The following is a 25,133-nucleotide window of genomic DNA, read 5'->3' as shown; positions in this document are numbered from 1 at the left end:
AGCCATAGGGCCACCGGAGGTGGTTGCATCAAAGGACAGCAGCCCGGCTTGGGGAAACCATAATCAGAGCAGCCAGGTCTCGATCTCTTAGCCCAAAGGGAGAAAAAGTGAATCTGCCCCTAAGGAAGACATCCCCTCTTGGGCTAAGGAGCTCCTTAATTTGTTGCATCTTCCCATCAGAGGCCACCATCTTGTGAGCCTCAGGCAGCAGCTACCATGTTCCCTGACAGATATTCTGTCTGCTCTCAAAAGGGCAGGATTAAAAAGATGCCTGTTAGTAGAGAAGTTTGCAAGACCCCTTATCTGACTCAGGTTCCCAATCCCCACATCCCCTCTGTTGGCTGCAGGATGACTTTCCCAGACGACCTGCTCAGAGCAACAAGAAAATAAAACAGAATAACCAAAAAGGATTCTATGCACTACTGTACTGTTATTTAGTCTTGGGGAAGCTCTATAGCAGAAAATCCCTTCTGATCCAAGGTTGCCAGCTACAGCAGCTTCCAGTGTAACATATTTGGGGAGGCCTCTGTGATGGAACACTTCTCTATTCCTCTGCCTATGAAGTTGGAAAGGGTGCAAAAATGTCTGGGCTAACCAGACCCTTCTTATGCTGCAGTTGGCCATGACACGCCTGCCAGGCAAAATGTAACCCAGATCAGTGTGGTTGATCATGCCTCATACAACTTGTTGAGAAGGAGAGCAGCCCAGACATGCAGAAATAAATAGGGGTGAAGGGGCCACTTGGCCAACCACTTATTTCTGACTAATTTATTCTGCCTGCTTTAACAGGTGTGAGTCAGCCCTTAAGGAAATCTGCTTGCTCACCTTCGGATTCAGTGAGACAACATGTCTATTTCATGTGGCTTTTCTGTAGCACTGCTTGCCTCATTAAGGAATCCCTTTGAGGAAAAAGGGCTGTGCCATCTGGCAATTATTTTAGCACTGCTTGGCTGACTAAGGGATCCAATGACAGGCCAAATCATGTTAGTGGCTTCTAAATATTTCAGGTCAATTATTTGGGGAGCCATTTGATCCAGTAGTGGTGAAGTCCTCAGATAAAGCAAATCAGTCCTTACAGAACATTTCTAATTCCAAATCTGGGAAAAGGAATAGCTGGCTGCCTTACAGGCCTAAGTATCCTTTTTTGGCTACAGCAAAAGCAGATGGAACAAGTCTAAATCCAGAAAGTGAAGAGACCAGTCTTCCCACAATGCAAATTTCAACACTAGAAACAATCCCTGACTGCAATGAGGAGAGGTCTGATGATCAGATCAGTGACTGCTCTTGAGGATATCCGTAAGCACTTTGAGTGTTCTAGGGATGATTGTGTCCTGCATAGGAATAATGCCTTGGGCAAGAATGCACATGAGGATTTTCCAGGGCTTCCTGCTGCTGCCCCTTCCCTGCCATTTTCTGATTTTTATTTTTTTTTTTTCCCCCTATCCTGGAAAGTGAACATTCGATCACTTGAAATCCATAAATTGGTGGATGAGTGTGGAGAGGTTGCAGGAGGGATTGACGTGGCAGAGAGAGATATGTCATAACAACAGACATGAATCTGGAAGGATTTGGGAGCATTCTTCAAGAAGTCAGTGACTCAACGGACATGATGTTTCTTGCAGCAAAAGAAAAAGCATAACATTTTGAGTATTGAGGGCAATGCTCTTCAACAGCTGGGCCCCGCATTGCTGAAAGATCATAACCTTATAATGAGGGACAGTAAATCAGTGGTGGCATATGTAAACCATCGGGGGTTTGAGATGAAGGGATCTACAGAAGGAAGCAGCATTATTGATACAGTGAGCAGACGCTCCTCTGTTATCAGGGTCTTGCATATCAAGGGCACTAGCAATACAAAGACGCTTGGCTGAATGGAAGGAAAATCAGGCAGGAAGAGTGGAGTCTTCACAGTGAAGTCTTCTGATTGATTACTGACATTTTCCAAATTCTGATTCTGGATCTTTTTGTATCCAAGGCAAACTAAAAAGCTCTCCAGTACTTTTCAAGGAGGAGAAAGCCAGAAGCCCTAAGCATAGATACCCGGCTGCTCAAATGCTAAAAGGGATTACTTTATGCTTTTCCCCCAGTGCCCATCATCACCACAGCAATACAGAAAATCAGGAAGGAGGAAGTAGAAGTGATCTTAGTGGCTCCCTATTGGCCCAGGCGGCCTTCGTTTCCCAACCTGATGAACATGTCAGTGTAGCCACCATTTTTGCTGAATCTGGGGCCAGGTTTGTTATCCCAGGGACCAGTTCTTTGTCAAGATCCAAGCAAATTACATCTATCGGTCTGGCATTTGAAAATAAATTTTTGAAACAAAAGGGTTACTTTTCTGTCTTGTCTGAATTGTGTTGGCAAAGGATTTGGTCTAAGTTCAAAGCTTGGTGCAGAGTGAGACATATTCAGCATCATGTAGCCAAAGTGTCTTATGTTGTGGAATTTTTACAAGATGGTTCTGATCTCAGGTTGCGGGCTAATATCTTGAAAGTGCACGTTTCTGCACTGTCAGCAGTTTTGAGTGTATCCAGAAAGTCTTCCTGTTCCTATCATACAGACATTTTGTCACTTAATTAGAGCAGTTCAGCTATTGCATCCTCTAAGGTGCATACAGCTCTGAGTTGGGATTTGAAAATTGTGCTCAATGCCTTACCATAGGTGTTTTTTGAACCTATGAAATTGGTTTCACTGTATCTATCAAAACAACCGTTTGGGTCACTATCACTTCGGCAACAAGGGTGTCCGAGTTGGGAGCTTTTTCCAGTGATCCATTCTGTTGCATCTTCCACAGTGATAAAGTAGTTTTGGAAAACTTTACTCACAAGTGAATGTGAGCACAAGAGATTATCTTCCTTTTTGTCCACCTCCTGCTCGCCCAAAGGAGAAAGTATTGCATTTGTTGGATGTAAGGTGAGCTTTAAAGATTTATCTGAAGAGAGTTGAGAGCTTAAGAAAAACAGGTTTGCTGATCTTGTTTCATGCAAGGAAAAGAGCTGCTAAGACCCACAGATCATCAGTCTCATGGTGGATATAGTGGTGCATTGCTGAGGAATATAGAGCAAAAAGACGCAATCCTCCAGTGAGTACAAGAACTCTCACAGTACAAACAGTGTGGCATCACAATGTGAGAAGGGACAGGCCATTTATGAGGAAATCTATTGGCTATCCCTGCATACATTTACGAAGTTTTACAAGATAAATACTTGGTCTTCAGCCAGTTTAGCCTTTGGCAATTGGGTACTGCATGGTGATTCCTTAGAGTGTGGGAATCCTTTTTCTCAGTGATGGTATTTTGTTGCCTCTCTATGAATTTTGTCACTGCTGAGAAAATCCTGCCCTGAGGATCTGTGGACCTCGCCTTGAGAGAGATGGGGAGACCTGTGGCTGCTTATCTGAAAATTTTCCTTTTTTTGGATGGATTGTCCACAGATCCAGCCCTCCCTGAAAATTCATTAAGCAAGATCTGCTATCTTTATGGTTAATTTTAACTACTGCAGAGAACTTTTTCTTGTTTTGTTTCTTGTCGTGTGTGTGTGTGTATACACATTTAAAAAGTGTATATTTTTTATATATAAAATATACACTTTTTTTTTTGGCAAGGTGGTGATGTAAGATGAGGAATTTGTTCTTTGTTTGATAGCCCCTTTTGACTCTGGACTAACTTTGAAAGCATCTAGAAACTGAGAGTGTCTTCAGAAGCTGTCCAGTGAGCTTTAATTCTTTCCCTTACAGCTACAGACAAGTGATGACCCACACTGAGGGTTATCAGATACATAGAAGAACTCAATATGAGGGGGAAGAGTCACTACAGCTTTTGTAAAGGGCAGTCATGCTTCACCGATCTATTAGAACTCTGACAGTGTGGTCAAGTATGGAAAAGGGTGATTCACTCGATACAGTGTACTGGGACTTTCAGAAAACTTTTCACAAGATCCCTTACCAAAGGCTCTTAAGTAAAGTAAGCAATCATGGGATAAGAGGGAAGGTTCTCTCATAGATCAGTAACTGGTTAAAAGACAGGAAACAAAGAGTAGGAATAAATGATCAATTTTCACAATGGATGGGTCCCCCAAGGATCTGTACTGGGACCTGTGTTATTCAATATAGTCATAAATGAACTAGAAAAAGTGATGAACAGTAGGGTAGCAAAATTTACAGATGATACAAAATTACTCAAGATAGTTAAGTCCACTGCTGACTGTGAAGAGCTACAAAGGGTTCTCACTAAACTGGGCAACTGGATGACAAGATTGCAGATGAAATTCGATGCTGACAAGTGCAAAGTATGCACATTGGAAAAAAGAATCCCAATTATACATACAGAATGGTGGGGTCTAAATTAGCTGTTACCATTCAGGAGTCATCATGGATTGTTCTCTGAAAACTTCTGCTCAATGTGCAGCAATAGTCAAGAAAGCTAACAGTATGTTAGGAATCATTAGGAAAGCGATAGATAATAAGATAGAAAATATCATAATGCCACTATATAAATGCATGATATGCTCACACCTTGAATACTGCGTGCAGTTCTGCTCTCCCGATCACAAAAAAGATATATTAGAATTGGAAAAGGTGCAAAGATGACAACGAAAATGATTAGGGGTATGGAACAGCTTCCATATGAGGAGAGATTAAAAAGACTGGGACTGTTCAGTTTAGAAAAGGGATGACGAAGGGGTGGGGGAATATGATGGAGGTCTATAAAATCATGAATGGTGTGGAGAAAGTGAATATGGAAGTGTTATTTTAGCCCTTCATGTAACACAAGAACTAGGGGTCACTCAATGAAATTAATAGTCTTTTCCTTTATATAGCTTGGGCCTTTGATCTTGTCCTCATGTAACAGGTGACCAGCAGACAATGGCTCACTCCTCAGGGCATAGCTTCCAAAGGCTGGGTTTTTGCATAATCGGAGGTAGGGAATTTGCATTCACTTCCCACTAGATATGTCTCAGGAAAACCACTTTACACATTTTTGTTCCAGTAGTCCATTCTTGTCTTGCACATTGTTCAATACAGTCTTTTGAATCCCCATCTGTCGCATCTTCTCCCCACCCCTCCCGGCCCCATCTCTTGAGAGGTTACATACAATCCTGGCCCATAATAATACATATACCATTTATTTAACAAATCGGGGGGGGGGGGTCAGTAAGGTCTCCCAAGGATATGGCAGGAAATTGTCATAGCTGTCGCCATGTATAACATTGTAAAATTGTTTATGAAAGCAGAGTGTTCTGTGGCATTGGGGTAAACTGCTGGAAAAGCAGTTTTAGAACTGCTGTATTCAGGAAACTAATTTAAAGATGTGCTGATTGCACACAAGTGGTAGACAATTTAAAACAAAGACTAGCCATAACAATGAGAGACTTTTACAAAATTTTTAGTTAATCAATGCAGATGTCTCCAGGATCTTGGCTAAATTACAAATAAAACTGCGTCATTCCAATTAAGTGTGTGTGAGAGAGAAGTGAATAATTTGTTCATTACAAGAGTTCTTTTAATCACCAGTTTTGAGAAACCTCCAGAGTTGCTTTATAGCCATGGAGTATTTTGATTCGCTTGAATGGCTTGCTTTGAATCACACTTCAATAAACCCTGAATTTGAAGGGATTTTGCTCCAGCTAACTCGTAGTAATAAGTTGTAGAATCCAAAGGGTTGTGATCAAACTTTGTCTTGAAGTGCTTTTACCGTAACTAGAAAATCTTAGAGCATTACAAGAGAATTTGGGTAACTGTGGGAAGTGCAAAACAAATGCAAGAGGTCTAAGATACTAGAGCAGGACTGGCTAAGCTTCTTGGCCAGAGGGATGAAAGATCTGATAATGGCATATACGGATTATCCCCATCCCATTCAGTCCCCGAGAGAGAGAGAGAGTGGAGGCACAGCAGTGGAGATTTTCCAAAACACCCTCTCCCGCCACCCTCAATTTGTTTAAAATGTGAAACATGCAAGATTGACTGAGAACCTCTGTCCACACCAAGCTTTCCTGTATCACCATGCCAGTGTGCTTGACTCTTGATCTGGGTGAGCAGTGACACGGGCTTTTCTGCTGAGATGGTCAACAAAGGCGGCATTTGTAAATGTTTGAAGTTTTGGACACTGGGGGCTGACCTGATCCACTGAAGTGAATAGAAGTCTGGTGACTCTGAGGAGTTGGATCAGGCTGTTGCCTGCTAAGAGCTGCACTGAATGGCTTTGTTTCACATTCACTGATGACCAGCCATCCGATCGTAATGAGCTTTTGCCACCACCAATAAGGATTGAATTTGACTAGCTGACCAGGCAGTTCTGTGCTCTTGCTTTACCAAGACTATCAAGTCTCCACCATGCAGCACATTCTAGCTTTAAAAAAACAGAAACAAAACTAATAGGTGAATAAGTACATATTTAACATTTTAGCTTAGATTTTTCTTCCTCTTTAGTTTTCTCGTGTCTTCTTTTTCTCTTGTTTCCCCCTTTCCCCCCTCCTTTTCTTTCTCCTCTATTCTGTCATCAATTCCTCATCTGTAAAATGGAGATAATGGAACAACAAACAAAACTTTTCATTTTGAAAATGGCAAAACTTATTTGAGTCGTGACAACCGTCACAACTGACCCTTACTGTAAACTCTTTTGGTTTTGACAAATTGGTATTTTTCCAACAAAAGAACAGTTAATTGGAAAATTACTGACCAGTTCTAGCTCTAATCACTAAACTTTTCTCTCTCTTGGAGCACAGTGCAGCAAAACCTTATGCAGGAAATGCAAGTGGCAGGAATGGTTTGAAGTTTACCCAGTCCTCCTGTGATAGCTAGTACTTACAAAATGCTGCTCATCCATAGGTCTGAGTGCATGCAAAGTAGGTAAGTGTCATCTCAGATGATGAACTGATTTAGGGAGAGGTTGTGAGTTGCTCACGGTCACAGAGAGCAAAGTTAGTGGATGAGCCAAGAATAGAACCCATATTTCCTGTCTACCTGTCCTGTGCCCTGTCTACAGGGCCCCACTGCCTCCATGAACTTCTCCAATATTTACATTCTTTCCTGTATTAGGAGAAAATAAGACAGATGGGAGGTATGGAGTGGATCGGTGTGGGCAACCATGGGTGTGAAAATAATAGAACTCAAAAAAATGAATGTAACTGGAATTTACTTATTAATCCTTTTATTTATATATATATATATATATATAAACAAAATCTTCTCCCATCTAGGTTTAAATTAAAAAAATTTGTGTGTTTCTTATTGAATTGCATTGCAGTATACACAGCATCAATCATGAAAGGCTTTTTTTCCCACCTATATGTATTTTGTGTGTGTATAGGGCTTTCTGACTTTCCAACTGAGGAAACCTTTTCCTCCTCAGATGCCCTCTGGCTTTGGGACTCTGTGCCAGGCAGATGAACTGGCTCGAAGGTAGATTTATAGTTGTGTATGGCTCAGAAAATTGCAAAGTAGTTCCCATCTTTTAAGCTTTGCTTCATCTCAAGATGCCTGCTTGATTATTGCACTGGGATGTCCTTCAGGATATGAATATAGAATTCTGATGCCAGTTTGCAGTGAAAACTTAATGTGTATACACAGGTTGTGTGTCCTTGTTGGACATTTTATTCCTGCTATGCGGCTAGATGATGAAGTTCAGGGCATAATTTAATATTGAAAGAATTTCTATTTACAAGCTTAAAAAAAACCCCAAACCTTGAAAGTTTAATACGAAGGAAAGTAATGATAAACAACATATGCTTCTGTACAAACATGCTGGAAAGACTGTAGGGGCTACTGAGAGACAAGACAATGAAACTCAATGAGAGATGAAGTTGGTATTACTGAATACTTAATAGGATCTTCAGTAAAATGTCACAGATTGGGGAGGAAGCAACTTCTTGCCTCTGGGATAAGTAACTTGTGTAGTTCAGTGGAAGGCCATCTATAAACTAAATAGAACTCTCAAGTTGAGAACATAAAAACTTAAAGCTCAGGAAAATACTTGGGTGATACTGAATACAATCCGTGGAGATAACCCAACTGCTATGAAGTGTATATGCGAGATGAGAGGTAAAAATCGTCAGACATTTGGACATAAGTTAAAAATTTAAGACCCAATTTGAAATATTTTATTCAACTCTAATCACCTAATTACTGGAAGAACTTTGCTCAGATTGAAAGTAACCGTGAAGAAGTGATAGCGAGTTCATAGAGGCATGGGAGATATTGAAAAGAAGAGAAACTTATAGGAGCATTTACACTGACAAAGGAGAATATCAGGAAAAAATTATTTATGTGTAATGGCTAATACCTTTAGCGTTTTAAAAAAGTGTAGGTTCCCCACATATGAAAGTAGGTGAGAGAACTACAGTATGGCCAGGGCAGCCTTTTCTTTCCAGTGCATAACTTCCTTTTCTTTTAAGATACTGCGGGGATGAATCTTTGTCATAGCTGTCTGTTTCTTATTACAGACAAACTATGATCATTCTGAAACATTACTGATTTCTATAGTGCGTTTGCAATAGAGATGATAAATTAACATATAAACGCAGCTTTCAAAAAAATCACTAGCCCAGTGGCTCCCAACCTATCTGTGGGAATAGCATATTCCTATTCCCAGAAGACTGTGGCGGGCACCAGACACCCTGCCGCCGAGACGTGGCAGTGGCAAGAAGCGTCGCTGCCGAACTGCTGCCGAGAAAGAAGCTCAGCTCTCATTTAGGTACCTGGCTGAAGTTGCCAAATTTTCAAAATTGGCCCAAAGACTTCCCATATTTGCTTTTTCATGTAAACAATTGCTCTATTCTTTTCCAGTTTAAATTTGGGTTAATCTTGCTGTATGTATTGAAGAAGAAGAATGCAAGAACAGGAATGATGCGCATATTTTACATTTTCGTTAGGCAGCATATAACTCTTTGCCTTTTTTATATGAATCATAATTGTCCTGAACAAGAGCACTCTCAACCTCCATTGAATTCAATGGGAATCATGCCCCCATAAGGACAGCAGGAGCATACTTTTTATTTACGTTTGGCACTCTTCAGCCTGCACGTTTCCCCCACTGCTATTAAAATACAATTTAATTGGTTTGCTTTTGTTAATTAAAAAAAGGGGGGAGGAGGGAGTAGCAGCCTTAACTGTGTTGGTGCATCACTAGTCCTCACTAAACATTATCATGGCACAGGAGCTCCAGCAGTCCATGCTACTAGTACATAGAGACAGTACCCCATGGAGCTGTTGCTGATTAAACTCTCATGAAACACAAACACAAAGAAGCAGCAGAGGTCCCCTGTGGTAAACAGAGTATTTATTTTAACTACATTAGCATAAAAGAGCACTTTGAAACTCCCTTTAAAAATAAATAGGATTCCTGTTATTTTAGGTTTTGCTTGCTCTTTTAAAAACTGATAGGTTTCCAATAACCAGTAAAAACCACAAGCTACTTCATTAAAATTTAACAGAGATGTTTTCCTATAAACTTGAATCATTCTATCATACTTTTTATTTTAAACTCCCTACTTTTGAATGTAAAGTGTAGCACTGTTCCCCTCTAGAAGATATAGAGCAGCATGGAGATGAAGGGTACATGCACAGAACAGCACCATAATAGCAGCATACAAAAGTAATGTCATACAGATATGTTGCCTCTACATCTGGTCTTCTACTGGTCCATGGCTGCATCCTACTCTTTTCCTGTTCACTAGCCTGCTTTGTTTCTCCCAGTCACCTCTCCGGTATACCTCTTCCCCTTGTTCCCTGATGGTCTTCCCCTCCTAATTATCTTTGCTATCTTGGCATATTACAGGAGAATACTCTTAATGCATAGAGTTGGCTCTGTGATACCGGGGGCATTGTGATTCTAGTCACTTGCTGTTAGAATATACAAATAGTTTAGATCTAAACATCTACTGAAACTCTCATATTAATGTAGATTTATGTACCTCTCTTAAGAGGAATAAACATTTGTTCAGTCCATTGAATTTTATAACTACATCCCTCTATATTGTGTGAATAAAACTATAAATAGTTATAGAAAATTGTGTTGCCCGTAAAGCAGCTCTTAAGATTAAAAGTAATGAATCTCACAAGGCGTGTGGAGGTTTCATGTCGTCTAGAAAGCTCTCTTCACTGTGATGACTTGGTGATCTGTATCCTGGTTATATATACAGAATCAGGTGTAGGCTTACCAATATTTCTACAATGTTTAAACCCCTCACTGTTGTTTTAATATTTATTTTACCGTAGCACTCAAAGGATCCAATCAGGAATGGGATCACTGTGCTGAACAGTGTACAGATACATAGGAACAAGTGGGTTGTGCCTTAAAGATCTTACAATCTAAAATTTCCATGCAGTGTTGTTATATTAAGTTGTCAGACAGTTTATGTAGAGGTTAGCTATTGGCTAAAATATTCTCTGAACTATTTTTCTTCTAAAAAAATTAATTACTAAGCTGTCTTGGATATAAACTTGGAATCTTAGCATTCATGTACATACCTGTTTATTTTATAATGACCTCTGTTATTATAGTAGCATGCTCTACTTGGAATACTAATTTACTGAAACATATTACAAATGTTTGTCATATAGCATTATAACTGACTGCATAGAAAATGATTGTACTATAGTAAACATACACGAATCGGGTATCTAATTATGTTCTCATGTACACAAGTATCAGATCCTAGAATGTTCATAGGTTTGATAGTTCGATGTACCATGAACTAAATATGTGTTCTGCTGTGCAAAACAGATACATAAAAAGCTAGACAGTGCTTCTTGGAAAGTGATTTAAAATTTCACATTGATTAATGTTATCAGGCTTTCTTCCAGTCTGCCTCAGCTTGCAATGATTTAATTTTAATGTTTTGAGAGACAGGCTATCTCACTGTAGTCTTGCATACTAGAGGAGAGGGGTTTAAACACACCAGAGTAGAGTGGAGTAAATAGTAGAGGGACCCATATTTTAAGTATCACATCTATTCCCTCCAGTATAAGCTCCCTTTCCCCTATCCATTATCCTGCCCACCCCAAGTTTATGCTCTTTTACTGTCCTCACAACCCCATTTCCTCTCTGGTTTGGGGGAAGTCCTTGGGGGTGTATGGGGAGTAAATGCCAAGTCTCACAGACAGAAGACTATCTCCTAACTGGGAGCCACAGGGCAAAGAATTCACTGTAACACGGTCACTTCTCTCAATGCTAACCATATTCAGCTGTGCTAGGGAGAAAGAGAGGGAACCATGTCTCTGGTTTGCATTCCACCTCATTCTTACCTTCTGCCTTCGCCCACCAGGTGTCTGACCTCTTGATAAGGACTTCTAGCAGCTGTCTTTTCAGCTGCTCACACAACCTAAAAGGTTTTGTATCTGGTCTCTCCAGAACAATCAATAACTTTTTGTGCTGCCTTCGGGAATGTTCCAGGTATGTCAGTCATGGCATCTCTGATGTACACCGTGGTTTCTTTGTTGTGCCTTTTAGCTCATGGATTCTTTCAGCTCGAGCTTCCAGCTGATGCCCTAATTCAGCTTCGTTTGTTCTTCTCATTGTTCCTTTGGCATGGAAGAGGGACTTAAGCACAGGCCCTGTGGGAGACTAAGAAGAGTTGCATTGAAACATCATCTCTGAATCTTGCTAAGGACAGGGCTCTGTGGAAAACAGTTTCTGGACTGATAGCTGTGATTGTCCCTCCCTTGCTAAATTTATATTTTTGGCCATGTCAGCAAATGTTTTGATTCCAGTTTTCTTGACTGGGCTGAAGAAGTTACATGTCCCATCAGAATCAATTGCGCTGCTCAGAAATCACTCTGCTTGTTCTTCACCAACATCTACTATTTTCAGTAGAGACTCTTGTACATCTGATGTTACATGCAGTCCCGTAGATACGTTGATAAGCACCTCTGGATGTGATTCAGAATCAAATGGGTTTGTCATGTTGTTGATGACATGATTGGTAAGAACTGTAACATTCATCCCTCTTCATTGCAGAGGCAAGGATTGGCTTGTGGATTTTGTCTTCAGTACTTCTTGCTAGTCCACTTCTTTCTTCCATAGCTTTGGATATTCACTCAGGAGATGGCTTATGAGGGTCCTCTGACAGGGGTAATCTGAAGAAGGAACTTAAGTCATCCATATGATTTGTGGATGTTGCTCTGGTGACTGAGCCTGATGAACATGTGGTTTTGTATAATGCCACTTCAGTCCTTCGGTCAGAAATAGCCACAGTGAAATCCTCAGAATATTATCCAAAGCCCGGTGATTGTAGTATAGAGAGGTCAGCTACTTTTGTGCTCCAGTTGGTACACGAGTTTGTCCTTTGATTGACAAGTACAGAGAAATATAATTCAGCCAGCAATAGTGTCATCCTTCAGAAGACATTCAAAGAAGGTGCCTCTCAATTGCAGAGTGCGTAGTATTTAACAGTTCCAAAATTATCACACCGTTGCACATAAGCCTTGCTGCAGAGCTGCACCATGAGTTTGGGGCTCACAGTTCAGTTGATATAGTACACTATCATGGATTCTGCATCAGTTATGATGAGCTGCAACATGACTCTGACTAGTTTTTACCGTTTTAAGTTAATTTCAGCATCTTAACATGGTGGTGATTGGTCAAAGCTACAAAATGACAACATATTAAAAGATATTTGTATTGGTTTTGCATGGTCAAACATATTTTTTCAGAAATGCTGAAGCTATTTAGTCTGAGGCAAAAATGGCAAATATCAACATTTTGCAATATACTAACGTGAAATGTTTTCACATTGCATATTCTTAATGAGGAAGTATCTCACAAGTCATTGTAATAGTTTCCTGTATTTTCAATTGATATTTGCATACCAGCATATCAGCTTCATACTTGAAGGTTGTGCATTGGTAGCAGTAGGTTGCCTGTCCATAGTTTGTACTGCATTAGAAGGTAGATATAAATGTACATGAATTCCTAACGTAATTCTTTTCCATTTGTAAGCTTTTGTACGTACAGTGTAGCATCTAGTCTGCCCAGAAAAAGGTTTTAATTTGTAGTTGGCTGTGCTTGCAGTACTAACCTTTGAAATAGCTTTTTAATTTAGTGACTCTTACGCACAGGTCAGTTACAGTGTTAGAGATCGCAATACACAGCTTCGTATTGGGCTTCAATCAAAGTGCTCACTAAACCAAATGGCAATTTTGATACTAACGTATAGATCTAATTTAAAATACATACTCTTTTCTTTTAGTGAAAATGCTTTTCTTCTGACACCAGAGCTTACTCCACTGAAGCTGGGAGGTCTGTCTTTTGAAAAAGCAGCTGGGTGCCATTATCATGGGCTTGAGTAAGTTTCCTTGCACTGCTTGATGTGATTGTTTTCTCAATGCTGTCATCTAGCATAAAACCGAAGTTATAGGTGGGACCCACTTTATGCAACCTGGATACTATTTATAGAGAAGTAGATTTACAAATATGTTTCGGACATTTACTAAATGGTTTTAGTCCTGAACATAACATGTTTTTGGTTCCCTCCACACCCCACCCCAAAAAAACCAGAAACCCACAACCTCTTCTGTTTTCTTTACCCTCACTTTCTGGACTGGTATCAAGTGCTATACTCCTGTCTGCTTGATGATCATGAAGAATGTGACTTTGGCCTTGTCTATACACACACAAGTTGTACTGCTTTAACTTTGCTGCATCTATATTCAGGCCTGTAGCTTCTGAGAGAGATGCTTCATTTGCATAGTTAAATGTCTAAATTAAAATATGGTTTTACTTCAAATCAAATCATAGACATTTTCAACTGAATAGTCATGAGATATGTTTATAACAATATTTTTAATGTAAATGAAATTTGTGGTAAAGATTGCTGTATGTATCTATATAATATTCCAGGAATGTCAGTGTGTGTGTCACTCTGAAGTTTAGCATGTCTGTTGAATCAGTATGAAACGACAGAAACAGCTGCAAGCATGGTTGAAAGCTCTTCTTGTTCAGAACATCACCAGGTTGAATCATCACAGTCTGTTACTGTCCAATTTTAAATTCTCAGCCATGTTGACTTTACAGATTACACCTGTGTGGTGTACAGCTACAGTAAGGATCTGTGCCATGCCAAGTGTTCTTGGCAATTTGGTTGAATTAGCTATGAGAACACATCACCCTTCCTCTACAGATTATTTGCATGCAAAAATTTCACACACAAGTCAACATAACCACCCACACAACAAAACAAACTGCACACACAATGACTCCAAACACACACAGCCCTGCACCTCAGCACAAAACCCCATTTTTTTGTTTGCTTTTTTTTTACACATGTGACTTTATACATCTCTTAGGAAGAATAAACATCCTAAAATACAGGAAAGGGCTAAACAATAAACCATCAGTTTTGCATCCTAATCTGATGACCAAATTTCAGTGATTTAGCACTATAGATTTATGTGGTATAATTTTATCACCCCGTATTGGCGCTTTATGGATGTCTTCAAGAAGAGCACTTGAGGTGTGGGTGAGAGGAGGAGAAAGAATAACATGGACCTAGTTAACAGAGCGATGGGCTCCCTAGAAATACCTGAGATAGAGTAGATAGAAATAGACTTTCATAAAAGTCTGAAAGCTCACTTAAAATACTGTAGTTTGGAGGAGGTGAGTAAAAAGGGTTCGAGGAAAGGAACTGAAGTATACTGCTCAGGTTGTGTTGCCAATTTTGCTTGAACATGATTTTTCTTGCCCCTAATCTTAATCCTTGCACTCTGAAAAAGAGTACCTGATGTGGGTGGAGATGTTTTCTCTATGAGATCTATACTGTATAGATTCTAATACAATCCTTCTTGTATCTGAAAGTCACGTAGCTTAATGCATTACTAGAATGCAAATGTCTGTCACATGGCAGGAAGCTTTCAATAAAATATAAAGCAAAGGATCTGATAACTTTAAATATTTAACAAGAGCCTGATTATATTTATAAGAGAAACACGCTCTATTGTCAACATCCCAGTATGTGCTAAAGGGAGAAACAAGACTTCCATAATGCCAAATCTTGCATTCAATAATTCAAGTAAACTTTCTGTTGACTTGAATGGAAATTTCACCTGAGAGAGAACCGAGTAAGGATAGTGGGATTTGGCCCCTATTAAATATGTAACCCAACTTCATCTTGTTGACTTGAATGTAGCAGAATCCATGAGAGTGTCTCTCACGTAAGCTAGTTTGTTAGGTCATTCAACGCAGTTGTCAAGGGCAATCTAGTAATTCAAGTAAAGAGGCACTGCAGACATTTCCATAGTTAAACTTAAGCATGGTTATTCAGTTTTTCTAATGGGAAAAAATTCCCCAGCTCTGTTACAATGGTCATTGGTTTTGTGGTGTTTTTTTTTTTTTTCCTATTTCAATTTTAGATACTGTCTAGATAACAGAAAAGCTTTAGAGAGAGATGTGAAATTTGCTGAACTTCAGACTCGTCTAATTCGCTATGAAACGCAGACTACGTGTACTAAAGAGTGCTGTCCTGTACCATGTGTCTTGAGCCCTCTTCCATCTCCTGCAGTTTTGTCAGAGCCTGGGAGTGTCCCAGATGGGGAATCTTTACAAAGTGAACTCAGAACAGAAGCATCAAGGCTAAAACGCAGATCAAAAGACTTCGATTGCTTTCATTCCAACAAGAGGTAATGCACTAAGTAAAATTTAAAAAATTAAGATTTTTTTTAAAGCATCTATCTATTTAAATGTTTAATCCCTCTTCTATCAGTTTGCTGTTTCTCAAGTGTGACCTCCCATTGACTATATTAGATGCATTAAAACCATAAACCTAAGGCATTTTAATTTAAGAAATTGAGGGCTGCATCCTGCAAGGTGCTGAGTGCCTCTTGAGAGGTGCCAAAATGCGCTTAGTAGCCACTGAAATTGTTATTTGTTTTGCAATTGCACTGAGAGCCCTCAGCACATTGTGCTGGTGACTGTACAAACCTGGAATAATACAGACCACGGCCAATAGAGCTCACAGTTTAAGTAGAGAAGACCCACTGAAGTTCCAGTTCACCCAGCCCTCACCCTCTCCTCATTCAAATCCTTTAAAAAACCCAGTTTTTTAGAATCCCCCACAAGAAGCATTTTTATATCATTTGCATCAATGTAAAATCATCAGCGAGTGCATATGTCACAGCTGAACAATTGTGTGATCTTATTACTGTAATTCTTCCCATCCTGTCCTCCCAATTGTTAGTTACACTCTTGTTGTCGCACACCTGCTCTTCAAGCAGGGATTGTGTCCAGTGGGGATTTTAATATACTTCCTCAGCAAAGATGCTGCTAGGTTCTGGTGTTCTGTATAAATAGTAAGAAGTGGAATTGTGGTTGTTCTCCATTTCACTGGATTGAGCCCTTACCTTAGGAGTTTCAAGCATTCTCTTCTTGACCCTGTCTTGGTCTAGATTCATGAGAAGAATAAAACACTGGACTTGGTGACTTGGCAGGCCTATTCGTCTTCATTTTTACTGGCTTAACAGGGAGAGGCTCCACATGGGAGAATGTGTCAAACAAGGATGTTTTTTCAATTGGGATGGGGGCAGAGGGAAGAAATTCCTGCAGTTTTTGTGTCCACCTTTAATTTGCATGCGTCTCCTCTGTCCTCCTCTGTGATTTGTTCCAAACTCTGGTTTTTCTGTAGCATCTGCTATACAAAAGACTCCTTCACTCTGTTCTGGTTTAACTGTCGGAGAACAAATCTGTTGTAGGTAAGGGAAGAGAGTCTTCCTCACTTAGTAGGAAAGAAATTCTGTTAATAGTTTGTCACTGCTCACCATTTTCAGCCTCCATTTGTTTGAATGTACTGCATATCTTTAATATTTTAAGCAGTTATAGTAGCCATTTATAGTTGAGACAAAACCAGCAAAATGATAAACACTTATCTGATTTTTTAAATTTTTTTCCTCCAGACTAATAAAAACTGAAAGCACAGATTCTCTCCTGTCTCAGGCAAGCGGAAGTAGTGTGGGTCACCATTCAGTAGGTGTCACAAGACAACAGCCAGGCAGATCATTGTCTCTAAAATCTGTATCTGTTAAGCAGCCTAGTGGTCAGACCAACAAAGTAACTGCAGAGGCTGGCCCAGCAAGTCAGAGATGTGTGCAAGAGTCAGAAACTTCAAAGCCAGTTAAGGAATCAAGATCTCAGAAACATATACGGGTAAATATATCTATATATTTATATTTGTCTTCCCCCACCCCCCTGATACCTGCCCCTTCCCAAAAGGGGAAGATTCCCCATTTTTAGCCTCTTTCAAAACATGGGACCAGTCCCCAAATCTTTATTATTTAGTTCTGCTCAAGGGAAATTTGTAGAAATCAAGAGAAGTTTTGCATAAGTAAGGCTTGCAGGACTGTCAGAAAAGAACTTAGTACACACAGTAGAGTGCCCAAGAAACAAAGAAAGAGAAAGAGACAAACAGCAATAGATAACAGATGTGAAAAAGGGGAAATAGAAATGAATATAAATTAGAAGTTATGAAATATAGAAAATTGATAAGGGAAGCCAGATATCGGGGAAGGGTCCATGGTTGGTAGAGTTAAGAACAATAACAAGATTTTGGGGTGGGGAATATCAGGAACAAAAATCCTAGCAATGATATAGGCCAGTTACTAGAAGGAGATAGTGTTATTGTTAAAGATGGAGAAAAGGAAGAAGTGTTCAGTAAATATTTCTCTTCTGTATTTGGAAAGAAGCAGGATGATGTGCTTGTATCTAGAGCCATCTGGAAATGGAAAGCTGTTCCTGTGAAAAAATTTTACTCTGGAAAAAAAAATTTTTTTCATCCCAAATGGCAATGAAAAGTTAAAAACATGGAATTTTTCATAGAAAGGGATTTCCAGGAAAATTCCATCTTGGAAGAACCAAAATGTAGCCTTTTGGGTTTCTGCCTGCAGAAAATGAAATTGACAAGCCTTCCCAGCTGACTGCTGAAGGGTGAGCACCCCAGTTTTCCATCGCTTCCCCTACCTCTTAGTTGCCAGAGAGATAACTAGGCTGCCAAGGATGTGGGGCAAGAAGAGAGCTGGGGCGCTCAGCCTCCTTGTCTCCCTCAAATCTGTTTGCCAGAAGGGAAGCTGGGCAGGCAAATTACTGAGGTGCTGAAAGAGTGCTAATGTACCAGTATTCAAAATCAGCAATGGATGACCTGGATAACTATAGGCTGGTTAGCCTGACGTCAATCCAAGGCAAGAAAATGGAAAACCTGATATGGAATTCAATACATAAAAAATAAAGGATGGGGTTATTATTAAGGCCAGTCAGCATGGTTTTAGGGAAAATAGGTCTTAATGGACAAACCAGATTTCATTCTTTGATGAAATTGCAAGGTTAGTTGATAAAGGTAATAACAGTGTAATATACTTGGACTTCTGTAAGGTGTTTCACTTACTACCACTCAACATTCTAATGTAAAAATGAACACTATACAATATGAATAGAGCCCACATTAAATGCATTAAGAACAAGCTAACTGAAGGAGCTCACGGTAGTCATCAGTGGGGAATCCTCATCAAATGGGGGTGTCTGTCTCCAGTGGGTTTCACAGGGATTAGTCTAAGTCTCAACATTACTCAGCTTTTGCATTAATGACTTGAAACTATATATAAAATCAATGCTGTTAAAATTTGCTTAGTAAACTGGGCCCATTCAATCAAAATGTGTTTTAATACAACCAAATGCAAAGTTCTGCATCTACAAACAAGGAATGCAGACCTATGGAATGGGGGACCATATCCTATACATCAGTGACTCCAAAAAGGATCTGAGTGTCATAGTGGACAGGCTTATGCTCAAATAAATGTTAGTCTCTTAAGGTGCCACAAGTACTCCTGTTCTTTTTGCGGATACAGACTAACACGGCTGCTACTCTGAAACCTGAACTGCCAGTGTGATGCTGTGGCAAAAGAGCTAATGCTGTCCTTGGATGTATGAACAGGGGAGTAGCAAATAGGAGCAGGAAAGTGATTTTATCTTGGCATTGGTGAGATAGATACTAGAATACTGTGTACAGGTCTGGTGTCCCCGTTTTAAGAAACGTGTTGAAAAAGTGGGGAATAGGCCAAAAAGAGCCAAGAAAATTATTTGAGAGCTGGAGAAAATGACATACATTGAGAAACTTAAAGAGGTCAATATGTCTAGCTTGTCAAAAAGCAGACTGAAAGACCTGATTACAACATGTAAGTATTGTCATGGAGAGAAAATATTGGCTACTAAAGGGCTTTTTAATCTGGCAGAGAAAGGCAAGAACCAGTGGATGGAAACTGAAGCCAGTCCGATTCAAATTAGAAATAAGACACAAATGTTCAACAGCGAGGGTGGTCAGTTATTGGAACAAACTAATGGGAAGTGGTGGATTCTTTGTATCTTGTTGTCAAGACTGGATGCCTTTCTCAAACACAAGTTGTTGGGCTCCACACAGGGGTAACTGTGTGAAATTTAATGGCCTGTGATGTACAGGGGGTGAGACTAGAAGATTTAATAGTCCCTTCTGGCCTTAAACCCTATGAATCTGTGAAAAATATGAAAATGAGGATTTTCCATTACCCTCATGGATATGTGAAGCAGGAAAATACAATATATATCACTTTATTTTAAATAATGCCTAGCAGCTATACATAGTGTTCCATCTTCAAAGCACTATGTAAATGTTAATTAATCCTCAGCACTCAGGTGAAGTAGGTATTCTCTTCATTTTCCAGATGAAGGAAATGGAAACTGTTAAATAACTTTGCCCTAAGCTGCAAAATGAACTAGTGGCAGAGTCAAGGCTAGAACTGAAGATTTCCTGTCTCCCAGTCCCATACTCTGTTCAAGTCACCAAGCTGCCTCCCTAAAATTAATCTTTGGGTCAGAAGGGCAAGAAGTTATGTATGGGTTTATTCTTTAAAAGTGGGCTATTGGAAAGCTTGTCATGGTGATAATTGATCCTAATTCCTAAGTGTGCCTGTGTTGTCTCCAAGATGCTGACAGAAGTGGTTGCTAAAACACTTAAGAAACACGGCATTGCAGAGAACCACAAATGCTTTGCATCATGCAGCCAGCGTCTGTTTGAGATATCCAAGTTCTATTTAAAGGTACTTTTTTTTTCCCCCTCTTGCTCTCACAATTGTACATAGTTACTCCACCAAAACTATATCTAGGATTAACATGTTTAAAGGGATATGATGATTGAGATCGACAGCTCCAAATATTATACTTTTTGAAAAATATATTTTTAGCTCTATTTGCATCCTGTTTGCTGAAAACTTGTAAAAGGGAAATCGCTCTACACGACCATGTGATGGAGGATCCAGAGCTAAGTTTGTCTGCTGTTGGACACATGAACGCATGTTTTGTGCTTCCAAGATGCAGGGCAAGCAAAATTATAAAACTGAACAAGAATCCGATCACCCTGCATGTAACTGGTAAATCTGATTCTATGAGGTCCAGACTTCACAGTATCCCTATTTCCTAGTGATGGTGTTGAGAAAATAAAATGTTAGCTGTCAACAAGTGTAAATCAACAGAGCTGGAGCTACTGTTGTAAATCACAACCACTGGTTGTAAATCACAATCACCCATGACCATCTGTTGTTTCTATTCTACACAAGAAAGGTTAGCAAGGCTTGCTCTTCATAATTCATCTGCCCTCTCCAACAAGACAAGTGAACTGGGCCAAATGTTGACCTGTTCTAAGATATGGAAATTTCAGTGACGTAAATTAGGCCCATTTTCCCAGTGTGTAATTGGGTGCCTGTGGTAAAGTAGAGTAACTTGCACTGAGTTGTTGTTGTTGTGTAGGAGTAACATATCTTGAGGAGACAGAACAATGAGATAGAGCAAGAAAAACAACCAAGAAGATGATGTAGGACCCCTTCTGTCACCTCTATGTATACATTGCACATGCTTTGCACACCTGTTTGGGCATTTAATGGATGCAGATTACCCTACCAACTTACACCAATCTGATGTGTAAATGCACTGCTATTTATACCAGTTGAACATGCCCTTACCTTCAAAAGTAGTCTTATCAATGCCTTATATGGTGCTGCAGTTATTTTGTACTTTATATTTGGATTCCCTCAATGGATAACAGGGCCGATCATCAGTCTGGAGACAAGTAAAGATGCTGTTTTATCATCAGAAGCCCTCTCTTGACCTGACTTGCAGTAATAATCAGTCTGTCTCTAGCACTTTATGTATTTTTCTTTCCCTTTTTAGAATCTAATCTAAACACTGATTGCAGAGGTTTCAAAAACTTGCCCTCACTTATACAAAGTTTTAGGAGACCATTATGTTTCACTTGTGACAATGAAGAGCACATTCATTGTTCTGGACAAAGCCCATTGATTACAAGGTGAAGAGGGAGATGTCAATAAACTTCATGCTGAGTCTGTAATCTTCACTTCTTGCTGTAATGTCCTTCCTTTCTCAACCGTTCCAAAGCTATTGGCTGAAAAGGAAGAGAATTTGTGCGAGTAGCTGGAACTGTAGATTCCATGGCATTGCTCAGCAAAGTGCCTGTGAACTTTCTGTAGAACTCCACGGCAATCCAACACTTTTCACCAGGCAGCCTTCTGTTTTCAGCTACCCTCAGTTTTCAGAAGTAATTGGGGTAAAATTTTCAAAAGTGCCTAAGTGACTTTCAAAGTCAGTGTGGTTTAGGCTCCTAGATTACATAGGCACTTTTGAAAATGTTACCCTAGAGGTTTAGGGAACAGAGTAGTAAGGGGCAAATTCTATCCTTAACCAACAGCCTGGATGAGTGGGCTATAGACTATGGAGAGGTGATGGATGGGGTATAGGGTCCTCTCCTTCCCACACAGGACACTGAAGGGAGGAGTAGCTGCTGGACCTATGTAATTGTAAATCTGATGGCCTTACCCCTTAAAAAGCCCATATGAATGCAGAGAGTTATGTTTCACTTGTGAAACGTGCTTGGGTCCCCTGAGTTCTTCCCCACATCTGCAGTAGAGCCACACGAGTGCTGTGGCATTGTGTGTTTGCCACTGGGGGTGAGGCCATATTTTCCCCTTAAAGGGTGTAGGAAATATACAAGTATAGATCTCTTTTCCCCTTTCTACTACATTCCTACCTGCTTGCTACATGCCATCTGGGAGGGGTCAGACTCCAAAATAGAAAAGGTGGTGGTTTTCCTTTCCGGGACTGATCTCTCTCACAATTTCACCTCCCCTGGTCACATTTATTTTGGAGCTCTGCCCTTTGTTACAAGAGTGCAGTAAAAGTGCCTGGTTATAGTTAAATGTTCAGTCAGGGCCTATAAGAATTTTGAACAGCATATAGAGCATCTCTGTAGCTTTGAAAGCGTTCAGGGGACAGGCTAAATCCCAAAACTTGAGTGACAAATTTAGATGGCCTTTGGTAACTGCGGAGTGAGGCACAACCCATTGTTAATGGATTAGGAGAGAGGGTAGTCTCAGAAAAGAAATACGTAATCAAGTTTTCCAATTAGGGAGCCCTAGGAGATCCTCAATCAGGGAAAGTCCCTACAGGTAACTTTAATGTTAGCATCAGCTCCAGCGGAGGTATATGTATGTTCAAGTCTGTCTGGCAGCAATTCTATAAAATGATGTGTTCTCTGTTTAGGATCTGAAAACTTCCAGGGGACTGTTTGATGAAATGAAGAAAACAGCAAACAGTAATGCTAAACAGGTAACCCTATTCCTGTATGTTCTGGAAATGTGTTCCTCAAACGCTGCTATGGGAAATCTACTGCCGTTGCGTCTTGGAATGTGGGTTGGTCCATGGCTTTAATGGGTGAACAGAGGAGACCATCTGTTGTGTTCTCTATGTTTTCTAGTTTGTATTGTGAGAGTTCTTTTGAGGTTAGTTCCCTCAGTGCAAAATTCCAGTTGAAGATGTTGACTTGCTATGAAAATTGTTTTAATAAGGGTGGCCACTGTCAAAGAGAGAAATTTGAAATAAGGGAAAAGACTCAAAACTATCTTTCACATTAGTGAGAAAAATGTGTACATGATCCTCTGTTTCTCAGAGGACTCTCTGTACTAATGGATTATTAGGGGGACCATTATGTTATAAAAGGAAATACAGTTGTTCTAAAGGAAGAATTATAGAAATGGTAGATCCAAGCTCTGGGAATAATTATAAATAGAAACCTGAGAGAATGCTGACTGTGCTCATTTGGGTGTCAGGAATTTGTTAGTCTTTAAGGTGCCACAAATAGTCCTCGTTCTTTTTAGGAAGATTCATGTGAATTTTAAGATGGGGAAAGTACTTGGAGAAAAAATACTCCTATCCAGAAATTTATCAGTGCATTGAGTCATATCCTGGATACCTCATTAAATAAACTTTGTAATGATGATCAGCACTGTGGAATTTTGCCATTTTTGCTCTCTATACTGTAAAATAAAATGTAAGGATTTGGTTGGTTCATTCCCATAGCAAAACCCGTGCTGAAGGAGGAGCTAACTGAGTGGAAAACTGCAAGATCTCACCATGGAGTTTCTCCATGATTATTCTACGAGCGCAGTGTTTGCCCCACCCTATCGTCCTCTAGGATAAATCCACCCCCAAGCACACAGATTGTAAAGGATAGGTGGTAAGCCAGGGATACTCATGCATAGTACCCCTGCACCTCCATACCAGCTCTGATTTCTAGCAGTAGTCTACACGCTAATGCTCCTAAACTCATCTGTGAGGAAAGGGGGAGGTATTCTCTCCATTTTCCCAGACTGGGAAATAGATCTCATTGTAAGTCAATGATGGAACCAGGCATTAGAGTTCAGGATTTTCTGTCTGCTAGACCATGCTGCCTCTCCTGCTCTGCAACAACAACTTACAGGGCCTTTTAGTGGGCCAGAATCTCTCTAATAGACCAGTATGGATTTATGCTCAGCCACCCAGTTTGAGGAATAGCAACCGCTACAGATGCAGGTCCAGCAATGAAACAAAACATTTGTTCTTCAGTTTATAAAGCAGGAAATTGTTCAAAAGGATAACACTGGATATTTAGAATTGAGGGTGTACTTTGTTACCAGTGCACGGAGAGATTGGAGTATAGTATGTCAACTTTTGAGCCTAAAAAAGTGCCCTTTTTAAATGCAAGAAATTATTTAGGAGTGAAAAATTCGAACAGTTGTATGTTAATGACTGTATCTGCTTCATATACTGAACACATTGACTTCTTTTTGGTGAAAACATTGCCTATTAAAACTTCTGTCACAGTAAACTTTTTGGTTATACTTGCTCAATCTCTAATATTGCAGAAGTTTGGTTTTTGTTCTTGAAATTAAACCAACTTTGAAAATCTGATTTCTCCTTTATTTGTATAGGTGATTGAATGGGTTTTGGAAAAGGCTAACAAGTAATGATGATGAATCATTACATATGAATGGAGTTTACAACCTCTTCTCCAACTTCATAGAGAAAGCACAGTGCATTACAACAAAAGTATAAAGCCAAGTAATGGGAACAAAAAAAAGAACTTAAAACTTGGTTCATAGACTTAATTCCCAAATCCAATACTGTGTTGTGGCCTTTAGATATTTTATATTGAGTTTTTATTAAAAAAAAATCTGTAATGAACATTGCATTTTATACTATATGCCTATTTAATTATCTAAAGGACTATGACTTAGATTTTCAGAAACATTTTTATATGTGTTGTACAGATTTTATTTTAGATGTAATAAAAAAAATCCAAATTTGATTGTAGTAACAAGACTATTTTATTTCTTCTTTTTTCACAGTCTTTAAGAAAAGACAGTTGTTCCATATATGACTACTTTTTTGTTCTTCAAATAAGTTAACTGGAAAGGTTTACAATGCAGTAAAACTCCTTTCACATTTTATAATTTAACTAGCTATAATTCCTTATTGTTCTGCAGATTAATATAATTATGGTTAGGGTTGAAGGCACACTAACCTCTCCACTCTTAACGTAAAACATAAACCCAAATGAACCCAAAATGAATTTGGTTTGAATGAACCCAAAACCAAACATGCCATTTACAGCAGTTTTTTTATGGTTTTGATTTTTATTTATTTATTTATTTATTTTTTTTAAAGCAGACACAACTTTCCATAGAATTTGCCCTGCAAAGCAATAATAAAAAAAAGGAACCTTCAGTAAAACGGCTTGTAAAATCTTAGTACAAGCACCCTTATTCTGGATTATGTCTTTTAATCTCATGGGTTTCCAGTATCA

The 25,133-nt window shown here is 39.5% G+C and overlaps 1 protein-coding gene across 3 annotated transcripts in view; it reads left to right on the top strand.

Moving 5' to 3' along the window:
• Positions 1-24,635, top strand: part of LOC102942017 (MDM2 binding protein) — a 60,482-nt gene extending 35,847 nt beyond the window's left edge. For all 3 annotated transcript variants that reach the window (XM_037892073.2, XM_037892074.2, XM_037892072.2), the window contains 6 exons: positions 13,182-13,277; positions 15,340-15,606; positions 16,876-17,125; positions 19,927-20,040; positions 22,553-22,618; positions 24,259-24,635. In XM_037892073.2, the coding sequence (XP_037748001.1) occupies positions 13,182-13,277; positions 15,340-15,606; positions 16,876-17,125; positions 19,927-20,040; positions 22,553-22,618; positions 24,259-24,294 (829 nt within the window). In that variant the 3' untranslated portion in view covers positions 24,295-24,635. The remainder of the gene's footprint in view (positions 1-13,181; positions 13,278-15,339; positions 15,607-16,875; positions 17,126-19,926; positions 20,041-22,552; positions 22,619-24,258) is intronic.
• Positions 24,636-25,133: the final 498 nt, after the last annotated feature.

Source organism: Chelonia mydas, chromosome 2 (assembly GCF_015237465.2).
Source record: "Chelonia mydas isolate rCheMyd1 chromosome 2, rCheMyd1.pri.v2, whole genome shotgun sequence".
Taxonomy (NCBI): domain Eukaryota; kingdom Metazoa; phylum Chordata; order Testudines; family Cheloniidae; genus Chelonia; species Chelonia mydas.
The sequence above is the reverse complement of the archived record's forward strand: the minus strand, read 5'-3'. Positions and strand labels throughout refer to the sequence as shown.